The sequence below is a fragment of the Drosophila nasuta genome, chromosome X, assembly GCF_023558535.2.
Source record: "Drosophila nasuta strain 15112-1781.00 chromosome X, ASM2355853v1, whole genome shotgun sequence".
NCBI classification, from domain to species: Eukaryota; Metazoa; Arthropoda; class Insecta; order Diptera; family Drosophilidae; genus Drosophila; species Drosophila nasuta.
The window spans coordinates 15522355-15534154 of record NC_083459.1 but is presented as its reverse complement, the minus strand read 5'-3'; the positions used below and the strand labels follow the sequence as shown (position 1 = coordinate 15534154).

The window sequence follows — 11800 nt, the reverse complement described above, 5'->3', positions numbered from 1 at the left end:
CATATAATCGTTAACATATTATCGGTTGGAGTTAGTTTCATCAGCTGTTTGCAATTTCAAATATGACGACATTAACTTATGTCGTGGTATTGGCTATAGACAAATTCAAACTGTTTATTATTATTATTTATTGCCAAATAACTTTCAAATTCCTTTTATTTGACATATTTCAAATAAATTGTATTATTATTGATATTGTATACCAGAAAATAATACCATATACCATAAAATAGTGATACCAGCTGGAGCTCATAAAATACCGAACTGTTTAGTTCTCACGGTTGCTTGTGTATATTTGTACCGCATTAAATACTACGCATTTAATGTACCCATTTCGATAACAAATATTTTACTGTTTACAAATTTGTTTTATAAGAAATTTTCCATAAAACACTTCCACTATATTTTGCTGTCACGGAAAAACTAAAAATTGTTTTCTAAATAGATTGTCATACAGAAAATGTTATATGTCAACAAATCAAAGTGTACCATTTTGAGCAATTGTACACAATCAAAGAGGGCAATGTACCGAATTTATTAGAATTGTACCGCATGTGGCAGACCGTGTGTCGTGTAGTCGTGTTTTGCCATTAATATTTTAATTTTCAGTCGCTGCGGACGTGTGCGTTTTTGGTCGTGCGGGTGGTACAAGAAAAAAATGGCGAAAAGTGTCGGTAGTGCGTGCGCGCAAATCGCAATTTTATTAACAATTTACGGATCAATACAATGTGTCAATTCCCTACTAAGTAAGTGCAACCAAAAAAAAATTAAAAAATAAGCAAAACTACTGCAACACCATATGACAGATCAACATTAAAAGCAAATGACGTTTATGCTTACTGATGATTATGATGATGGTGATGATGACGACGTTGTCGAAGAAGACAAAACGCGAAGATTAGTCAGTAGAGTCAATGGTGTGTGTGTTTGTGGGATGCAGGAGGGGGGAACATAGAGGGGAAGCCAGAGCGCGCTCTGCTGACAGTTGGTACTTTTTTTTTTCATTTTTTTTTTTGTGGCTGTATGGTGAAATTTTGCTGCCATGTTATATTTTCTGTTTTTCTTTTGTTTGTGTCTTTGTTGTTGCTGATGTTTAAAATGAATTTTGTGTTTTTATTTGTACATTTTTCGCTGCCTGGCAGAGCAAATGCGTTAATTGACAACAAAAACAACAACAAGAGAGTAAAATATATCAAGTGTACAACGTATATTGCTGTTTCTACTATTGAGTACGTCTGTGTGTGTGTTTGTATGGCGCAGCCGAGTGTGAAAATAGGCAGCCAAGAGCAATAACAACAACAGCAACACTACTAAGAAACGCACGTCCTGTCGCCTGTCTGCCTCTCGCTCTCTTACTCTACCTTTAGCTCGCTCTCGCTCTTCTAATGCGCAGCCCACGTTCGCTTTATTTTTAACTTTTTTTTTTCTTTTTTTTTTACGCTACGCTCATTTGCTCCATGCTCCACTTAACGTGCAACAATTTCCAAAGCCTCTCCCCCAACCCCCGCTCTCTATCTCTCTGCTCCCCTCTCTCAGCCGCTGTCGCAATTGCCGAGCGGACATCTCAACGTTGCATATTTCAATTGAAATTTGTGGCGCATTTTTATTAAGGCGCACAGCAAAAGGTGAATGTGTTGATCTTTTTTCATTTTTTTTATGTTTACATATTTTCTTTTAGTTTTTTTTTAGTTGTCGGCAATTTGCAATTGAAATACATGAATTGATCAAAAGAACAAAACAGGTGGCAACCTTGTCAGCAGCTGCTGTTAAGCCGCTATTTTAATGTTGTCTTGCATTTGCTACTCTCTCTCGCTCTCTCTCTCGCAATGTGCGTGTGTGTGTGCACCCATTTTACACTGACCCCTTGGGCCATAAGTTTTCAGTGTTGTATAATTAGCCAGTAACTAATGTACATATGTGTGTGTGTTGGTATTTCTAAACTGCTAGCGTCGTTTTCGTCACAGTTCATTTACTGCAGACGCACACACACACACAAATATGTTTATGTATATGTATTTCCATGTGTTAGCCGCTGTTGTTACAGCTGCGGTGTGTGTTTGTGTGCATGTCTCCCACCCACCCACTTTATGAAGTTCTTGCACTTTTGCTTTGTTTCAACCGTTCGTCTATTCTTCGTTTTTACTGGAAATCAATCAGCAGCACTACTTTCAGTTATCAGCAGCAGCAACAAAATTCACATCGATTGTTGTTGCTGCTGCTGCCAACTATTACAAATTCTCAATCGCTTGTTTGGTAGCCTTTTATAGCACTCTGGGGACAGTCACTGACTGGCACAGTCAAAGACCAAAGAGCTCTTATCAAGGGCAACAACAACATCAAGAGAGTTGTTTTTGCTTTCCTCTGTTGTTAATGGTACAACTGCAATTTTCTGTACTTGTTTTGTTTTTATTTTGCTGCTTCTACTGCGATAAACACAAATCAGTGTGTCCGTGTGTGTGTGTGTGTGTGTGTGTGTGTGAGACAACGTAAATCTTACAATGTAAACACATCTGTAATCGATAGCTACTTAGAGATGAGCGATTGCAGATAACTGCTTAAGCAGCGATTAATCGAAAGATAGACAAATATTTAAGTTGGCTTTATTTATTTTTTTTTAGTTTAATCAACTGTTTCTTTTTAGTTTTAGTATTATATTCATTTTGAATTTTTTTTTTTAAATCAGCTATTTAATTAGGCATTAAAATGTTTAGTTAATGTGGTATCTACATATATACATTTAATTAAAGTAGTCAGTCAATGTTATGCATATTAAGTGACGTGAATAAAAATGTCTTTGGTTATGGGATTTCTTATTTTGTGACGCATTCAAAAATAAAGCAATACGATAACAGCACTCTTTGTACTTAGTTATTTAATGTAGCAAATTAATGAGAAATAATTTTTTTTGTCATTATATGACAATTAAGTTATGTCATTATTCATTTTGCGTTTAACTGCATTCAAAAGTAAACAAAACTGATAGCACAATCGCTGGGAAATCACCAGCGAAACTTATCTTTGTTGCAGTTTCCATTTGTTTTCCTGGAGAATTCCCGTTTTCATATGTATAAATGAAAATTGCAAAAGTGTGTATAACAGCTCCATGTGTCAACACTATAGTCTTAATTGTAGTAATCAAGCAGTTCATCTCTTTTTTTTTAAATGCGTCAATGAGCCACGCTTTGTGTCATGTTAAAGATCAGTCAGCCACTCAGATCATGTGGACAAGGGGTGTAGCTATTTTAATCTAAGGAAAGGGAAAAAAACAAAAGCACACATCAGCTGCTAGAGCTTTCGCGAACAAAGAAAATGATAATTGTTTTGCTTTGCTAGCATTATCCAACACTTGACTACGAAATCTGCATATGCGATCGATAGAGCAACATAACTGTGTGAATCCAATTGGATAGTATTACATTCTCATTGGAATGCATTTCCTTATATCTTTTCTCTCTCTTTCTCTCTCGCTCTCTTGCTTGTCGCTTTGCTCTGCCCTCGTTCTGCTTGTGTTGACCAAAATAGTTGCGCCCATTGTGTGTGTTTATCTTGTGAATGGCAGCAAAAAAAAGGCGCCCACACCAATTGAGTTGTCGGCGTCTTGAGTTGAAACTCGATGTGGCAACATCTCCCACCCTCAACTCACTCAGTCACACGCACACACACAAACACACCCATTGACGTGGTGACAACAGGAAGCGCAGTCGTCGACGTTAGCACATCATCAACATTGACAAAGCTCTTCCACCTCTCCTAATACTCCCCTCTCACCTTGTCTGCTCTCTCGTCTCGTCTCGTGTCGCCCACTCTTCACTCTCCTATGTGTGTTTGTTCGTCTAGCCGTCTCTGTCGCTCGATGTCGCCAATGCATTTTGAGGGCCTCTCTTGGTGCTTCTCACTCTCTGATTTGACCGATAAGCATGTCCGGCAAACGGCTTATGGTTTGCTTAACGGCGCTTTTAAGCCCAAAAAGAACTCTTTTTTTTTGCTTTTCGGCCACGTCAACTGTACAATTGCCGTTGTTGTTGTTATTGTTGTTTTTATTGTCCGACTGCAGACTGCAAAATGTCAACAATGAATAAAAGAAGAAAAAAGAGCTGAGAACAGAAATTTAATGTACAAACAAATATACGAAAAACTTGTCAACTTGAGGCCAGATAAACAAGCCATATAATGGTGCATAACGCATGCTGGTACACTAGATACCCTGCATTAAGTTGTGAAACATACATACATATGTATACTATTAATATTTATATCGATATAATATTTGGTATATTAAATGTCTTTATTTATTTGAATTTGTTGGCAACAGTTCGTTAAAGTAAACTTGCACCGGTTTTCATTTTTTTTATTTTTCAGTGGAAGCAAAAACAGTAGAGGGTATTTTATTATTATATGAATACTATATACAAATATATTAACATAACCTTGAACTCAACCAGCCAGTGCGATAAAAAAGAATAAAGTTGGATTTCATTTTTGTTTTATTTCGGTATGAAATTTAAATTTAATCGCACTGCAAACTTTTTTTGGTAGCTAGACGAATAAGGGGTATCATTATCTTACGACGCAAAATACCTGTCGAAATTATCAACCACTCTATTTCCCCCTTTGCTCGCTTTGTGAAAGCTTTTATCACGAAAGTTATGAACGAAAAAAATCAGAGACAAAGGAAAGAAATACACTAATTAGAAGCAAAATGAGTAACAACAAAAAAGAAAAGCAAACAAACGGTTTTCAATTGAGCTAAACGAAAACGCGACGGGAGCAATAAAAAAGAATTGAAGAAACAATTTTGATATGTACATATATGTATATTAACTTATTTTTTTTTCTCGTTGATTTTTGCAAGTCTCACATTTCTCCAAAAGACGAAATGAGAGCACTGAAATTGGGTCACACCGACACGCACCGTATGTGAGTGTGTGTGTGTGTGTGTGTGTGCAAGGGGATGCCGCTTAAGGTCATTAACATAGAGCACACAATATATATTTTAAAGTGTATGAATGAATAACAATAACTTTTAGTTTTCAATTAAATGTTGCATAAATTTGCGCCAATTATTGAAAATAGCAAAACTACATGGCAGCAACAATAAACGCTAACTGTTACCATTAACACAACAATTAACATCGGGTTCAATTGAATCAACTGCACAAAACAGCGGCTGCAAGAGCAGGACAGAGCGACAACAGCTGCTGCTGCGGCTGCGGCTGCTGCAGGTGTGTGAGTCAGTGTGACCGCTAGTTATTATTATGCAAGGCAATGGGGAAATAGACAAAACGAGAGAAGAGAGATGACGATCAACAAATGCTGTAGCACTCTCTCGCTCTCGCTCCCGCTGCGTTGATTTCCTTAGCGCTATGCAAAAATATTGTTGTTTTTTGTTGTAATCGAGTAGCATACAAAATTGTGCAATGTGATCGGGGAGGGGAGAAGTGCCAGCAGTATTTGTCACTTGATCGCAAGTTATTTGCATGGAGTAGAAACAAGTGCGGAGTATGCAAAAAATGCACATCTCTAATTGCAAGCTGTGTATATACTTTTTATTTCATTAATACCAAGAAATGATCAAAATATGCTTTTAATGTTTAATGTTTGTATGTTTAGGCTTCAAACCTTCATCCAACAATATTTACATGTATTTACATGGTATTTTTCCAAACACTTGTTTGATGATCGTAATCGATAATTTATCCGATATTTTATTAGTGTGAGTGACCGCAATTGTTATAAGCGACATCAGCAGCGTGAGAGAGAGAGAGAGAGAAAGAAACAATTACAAAGTTCGATTATTGGCGCAGTGCCCTTTGATACACATACCTACACGCACCCATACAAACATACGTTCCTATCTCAGTTGGCGTGCGTGTGTGTGTATATGTGCGTGCTTCCATATGTGTAGTATAAGTAGAGCTAGTTTACTTGACATGCTCTTATTTGAGACGGTTGGCTGAAGACAGCGGCTGGGTTGCAATCAGGTGGGTGGGGGTTAAAGTCGTGTAAATGCCTCAAATGAAAATAGAAAATCGATATTGAGTGGGGGGCATCAAGTAACCGTTAAAAGCAATTACAACACACAAAAATAGGCACAAAATGTGGTTACAACAAATAAAGTGGCTAACCGAATTGCTTAATAATTTATGCAAATGTCATATTATGTAAAAAGTCTATAATCAGCGTCGGTTTTATTCGCAGCCGAATAAAAGTGCAAAAATGGTGGATGTGGATGCATTGAACAAGTTACACAGCAACAGCTCCACCACAACAGATGGTTAACAGTTGGTATGAAGTGCAGTTAACATGCTTATGTTAATGCGATTATGTTAAAGGCGCTTGGCGTGCACTTTGACATGTTAATGCATATGCTCGTTGAACATTTGAACTGATTTGTGGCAGAGTTGCCACCCTGGCATTTCAACATGACCGTAAGACAATAACAATAAAAAAAAAACCGGGTTACCTGTATTGTGTACTAACTAATCGACACTTTCGACGAATCGATGAACAATACTTAGAATTGAGAAACCGGATTAAGACTTGATAATTCCGAAAATGTTTCTTTTTATTTGATAAACTTGACTCTCAAAAAATGATTCACAATGTAAATACATTGCACAAATAAGTAAAACTGGAAAACATTATCGCTACTCTGAAATTCCTTAAAAAACCGGAATTGGGCATCCGCACTGTTTAGATAGCATAAAGTTTTCTTCTGTTTGCTTTTTAAGTGGAGAGTTACAAATTTAATTTAAATACTTAATAAATAAATAAATTGAGCATGAAATATATAGAACAATTTAAATATGGAGTTAAAGAAAGACTTTTAGAGTATGCTTTAAAAATTCAAAGATTTCTTTTTTGTGAAATTGAAATTTTCCAAAAAAATTATCCTAGAAAATACGATATATCTTTATAGCTTTTAACGTTTAGACTATGCATTAATAATTCAATATTTCACTAAGAATTTAATCACCATTGAGCAGGTATTGTAAATTATTTTGGCAAAGAATGACCGTATCGTATGGCAACTGTTAGTAATTTAGATTAGATACTAATGAAGTTATCAACTGCAGTGCATTAATCAGTCGGTCAATCAACACCCAGAGTTTTTACAAATATCACATATCTAATCGAATGTTTTATTCTCTCGTCTCTTTATAGCTCCAACGGAATATAGCAGCCATAGCAGTCCGCACACAACAAACATACATCCCCATGATGTGGTGCTGTTGTCCACAGCACAGGTGCAACGAATGCGTCGTGCGGCGCCCGCTGCGCCAGCGGAGTCCACGCCCGTGGTGGCCATGCCACCGGATCAAAAGAATCAATACGAGAGCATCAGTCCGAATGCGAGCGTTAATGTGGGCAGCACCGGCAGCATTGCCTACGATGTGCACAATGTGGGCGTGAATGGAACCGGGCAGCGCAAGGATTTAACAGCCAGCGCCAACGTCACCAGCAGCATCAACACTAGCATCAATGCGCCCGCTGCAGCGGCAGCCGCAGTTCCAGCTGCTGCTGCTCCTGCTGCTGCTGCTGCTGGTCAAACGCCTGTCGCATCACAGACTCCGGCTGCGGCGCCAGCGCCTGTTGCCGTCAGTCCGGCAAAGAAAACGCAATTGATGGCAGCACAGCAGCCATCGCCATCGCAGCAGCAACAGTATCCCAAAAAGGTGGTCGTGGTACCAGTCGGTGCTGCCACGACATCAACATCGACGGAGCGGCCAATCATCGATGAGGTCGATGTGCCCGAGGAGATCATTACCAAGGAGGTGGCAAATCAAACGCTCAAGAGTCAAGAGGATCATTTCGATTACTATCGCAGTCTGTTGTATGTGAGCAAGGATGAGGTGGCCGCCCTGTGGTCCCAAATGGTCACAATACGCGAGAATAATATGCTCTCGTCATCGCATCGTCGTGCCATGACCGTTGAGCTCACTTTCGATTTCCCCTTCTATGGTCATTATGTGCGTAATGTGACTGTCGCCACTGGAGGTTTCCTTTACACCGGCGAATATGTGCATTCCTGGCTGGCTGCCACTCAATATATTGCTCCACTTATGGCCAACTTTGATACCAGCCTTTCGGATGACTCGTTTGTGCGTCTCAAGGATAACGGTAAGTTTGTCCTTTGTACTATATGAATTGAAATTAAATATGGTTTTGTTGTGTTGTTCAGGCACCGCTTTCACCGTCGTCTGGGAGAATGTGACACTGCAGGACAAGCCGGACTATGGCAACTTTACGTTCAGTGCGACACTGCATCAGAATGGCGACATCACTTTTGTGTACTATCGCCTGCCCACCTTGATTAGCAACATTCTCGACAGCCAGCATCCGGTCAAAGTTGGTCTCTCCGATGCCTACATTGTCGACAAGATGCTCTACTGTAAGTTTATTAGAGAGTTATTACTATAAAAACAATTAAGTAAGAGATACAACACGATATTCAGTTTTAAGAAATTCAATATTATAAATATGATCAATTTCGGCACTGCTTCAGCACATCTAAAACTTTTGAGATTTCTGTTGCAGACTGTTTTAAGAAATTCAATATTATAAATATGATAAATTTCGGCACTGCTAACATCTTCAGCACATCTTAAACTTTTAAGACCTCAGTTGCAGACAGTTTTAAGAAATTCAATATTATAAATATGATCAATTTCGGCACTGCTAATATCTTCAGCACATCTTAGACTTTTTAGATCTTAGTTGCAGACAGTTTTAAGTTCAAATTCAATATTATAAGAATGATCAATTTCGGCTTTGCTAATATCTTCAGCATACCTTAGACTTTTAAGATCTCAGTTGCAGACAGTTTTAAGAAATTCAATATTATAAATATGATCAATTTCGGCACTGCCAACATCTTCAGCACATCTTAAACTTTTGAGATTTCTGTTGCAGACTATTTGGTTAACATAAATGTCGGAATGTTTAAGTACAGCGCTGTTAAATAAGAAATTTGCAGCACAGCTGTACTAAGTTATCATAATCAAATCAAATATTCATGTAGAGCTTCGGAGTTTGTTATAAATATCCTTTTGTTATATCCTCCTATCCTCTGGATAGTAAGAATCGAATGTGTTCTAAAGCTTTAATTGTTTTTACATTGTTTTACTATTGGCTCCCAATTCATTTGTTGTGCTCTGATTCTAGTTGCACGCCGTAAGACGATCTTTGAGTACCATCGCGTCAGTTTTGGACAGCAGGAGATCACGAATAACACAATCATTATGCTAACGGCACTACCAACCTGCTTGGATTATCACGACTGTCAGTCGTGCATGAATCACAACACGACTTTCCAGGTAAGTTGAACTTTGCGTCTATCGATAACTGGTATGCTTTACTATCTATACACTTTGTTATGCAGTGTGCTTGGTGCCCGACACTCAATCGCTGCTCCACAGCCACTGGCAATGATCGCATGAAGCAGCTCTGGCAGCAGAAGGGTGAGTAATCCATGGCTTGTTATCGATTTATGTTTGGGAATGGATTTTGTAGTCATAATAATAACAACAAAATTGCATTTCCCAACAAATAACCGATTACTGTATTCATGTCCAATCCATCTCTTTCTATTCAATGTAATATATTGTCAACTGATGCATTTTCAGGCTGCGATCGCACCAGCATCTCAAAGATCGAGCAATGCCCGCCGCTGGGCAAGAAGGGCAACAATGCCACACAGGAGCAAAGTGGCAGCAAAAACAGCAACAACGGTGGCGTCATCTCAACGACGCCATCAGCCAAGGATGTCACTGAGGCAACGGTGAGCAGCACCCAATCATCGGTGTCGAATGCGGTGGCGACAGACACCGCCAAGGAGAAGAGCGAGCATCTCGATGCGGTCTCGCCCGAGAATAAGAATGTGGGCGTTGCCTTTGGTTTTATGGTGCCCATTTGCCTCGTGTTTGCCGTGACACTATGGCTCTTCTATGCGTACCGCAATCCACACACAAGAAGCGGACAGCTCCTCATACAGGTGAGAGAGACATGACAGATAGATGATCATCTATATTTATATGTATATGGGTATTTCTACAGAGAACAGTTTGTCAATTATACATTTATGAGTATTTCAATGCAATTGAGTGAAAGTTGTAGACTATAAGAATATGAAAATTGTTACTGAAAAGCTGGCTATTCTTTTCTATTCTCTACTTTATTTATATTAATTATTCCGTCATTTAAAACTTTGAATTTAATTCTCGATAGTTTGCTACTTCTATCTCCATATTTGCAACAAAAAAATTGACTTATCTTTATCTTTATCTAGGAAAATCTTTTAGTTGAACATTTTTTACTACTAAGTTAAGCTTTAACTTTTTTAAATTTAATAACAAGTTACTGTGATTTTTCAGCTTTATATTAAAAATAGTTCTACGCGAAAAAGTATTTTCAGTAGTATTTTGTTTATTTAAAATGTTGATAAGGCACAATGTTGATTTATAAATTTTGCCAAGCTATTTTAAAAATTAAAAAGTACACATGATTAATCGCATCTAAGATAAGAACACTTTCATAAAAAAAAAAAATGTATTGTTTACTCAACTTGAAATCGAGGAAATACCCATATACTATATACAATATTGGTTCAAGTTGGTGTTGATAACTAATTGCAAAGCAAATATAAAATGATTAACTAATTTGTGTAATTGTAAATTGTATTTACATGCAGTCCAAGCATTTACATCAGGTTCGTTTCCATCTAACACACTTACAATGCAATCGTCGTTTGTCTCGCTCACACTAATCGTATCTTCTCTTTCTCTCTCAACAGTTCCGTCCCAGCCAGTGGTCATGGAGGCGTGGAGAGGCGCGCTATACGGCAGCCACGATACACATGTAAAAAGAGCTGAGCCGTGTGATAGTTTTGTGGTTGTACCTGTTACTCATCCATCCCCTATCCTCTTCTTAGTCTTTCTCTCTCTCTCTCTCTATCTTTCTCATGTATTCTCCTAATCCAATGAGTAACGAGTCACTGAGCCCGTGATGCAAAACAGAAACAGAATTACAAACAAAATATCAAAAGTGACAGGTGCAATTTTATCCATACAAAATACAAAACAACAAAAAAATTCTAAAAAAAAAAAAAAACTAAAAAAAGAAAATCAACTTCCTTCCCTTTCCGTCTCGTCGTCTTATCAAAAGTATACATTTACATATGGTATTGGCAATTGTGCTCAGATTGTAAATTGAAATCAACAACAACACACCACACACACACACACACACACACACACACATGCATACTGGCTGCTATTTTATATACATCAAAGGTAATATATATACAATGTGAATATTATGTGCTGGCTGCCTGGGGCAACTGATTATTTTGTAACAGTCCCTAAGCAGCCATAAGAAAACTATAACAACACCACTCAACAACAACCTAAAAGAAATATGTGTAAATCAATTGTGTTCAATTATAGCAACAGTTTTTTAACATGAAATCAATCCACGGCCATTAATGCCAGACTGTTAGTTATGCACACAGGGGAATAGCTGTTGTTATGCTCAGATATATAAAGCGAGAGCTCAAGATATATCAAAAGACAAGCGCAGATTTCCTTTTTTTGATTTTTGGGTGCGCAGCTCTTTTCCTTCTCAGCCAAAATATTGTAAACTAATTGAAAAGACAAAAAAAAATATATACATAAATTAAAGATAACAACAACAGCAAAATCAAAACAACATAACGTGTGCATTGTGCTCTTCCTAATTCGGATTTTATTTCTATTTGAATTCGTTGTTTGTTGTTTCGTTAAACCAGCTGCCAAATTTATGC

The 11800-nt window shown here is 37.8% G+C and overlaps 1 protein-coding gene across 2 annotated transcripts; it reads left to right on the top strand.

Moving 5' to 3' along the window:
* Nucleotides 1-570: 570 nt before the first annotated feature.
* LOC132795477 (plexin domain-containing protein 2) lies at nucleotides 571-11123 on the top strand. Of its 2 annotated transcripts, XM_060806197.1 has the most exons (8): nucleotides 571-746; nucleotides 7165-8121; nucleotides 8183-8392; nucleotides 9166-9317; nucleotides 9383-9461; nucleotides 9627-9994; nucleotides 10691-10708; nucleotides 10793-11123. In XM_060806197.1, the coding sequence occupies exons 1-8, from the start codon at nucleotides 659-661 to the stop codon at nucleotides 10859-10861; spliced, it is 1941 nt and encodes a 646-aa protein (XP_060662180.1). In that variant the 5' UTR covers nucleotides 571-658; the 3' UTR covers nucleotides 10862-11123. The 2 variants fall into 2 exon arrangements, with proteins under 2 accessions (XP_060662180.1, XP_060662182.1); XM_060806199.1 differs by lacking the exon at nucleotides 10691-10708 and having other exon boundaries at nucleotides 579-746.
* The last annotated feature ends 677 nt before the right edge of the window (nucleotides 11124-11800 follow it).

What these genes read in the sequence shown, in the direction of transcription:
- LOC132795477 (XM_060806197.1), top strand. Translation starts at nt 659, where the DNA reads ATGGCGAAAAGTGTCGGTAGTGCGTGCGCGCAAATCGCAATTTTATTA. An exon ending in TGTCGACAAGATGCTCTACT is followed by an intron (nt 8,393 to 9,165) that starts GTAAGTTTATTA and finishes CTCTGATTCTAG; the next exon opens with TTGCACGCCGTAAGACGATC. An exon ending in ATCACAACACGACTTTCCAG is followed by an intron (nt 9,318 to 9,382) that starts GTAAGTTGAACT and finishes TTTGTTATGCAG; the next exon opens with TGTGCTTGGTGCCCGACACT.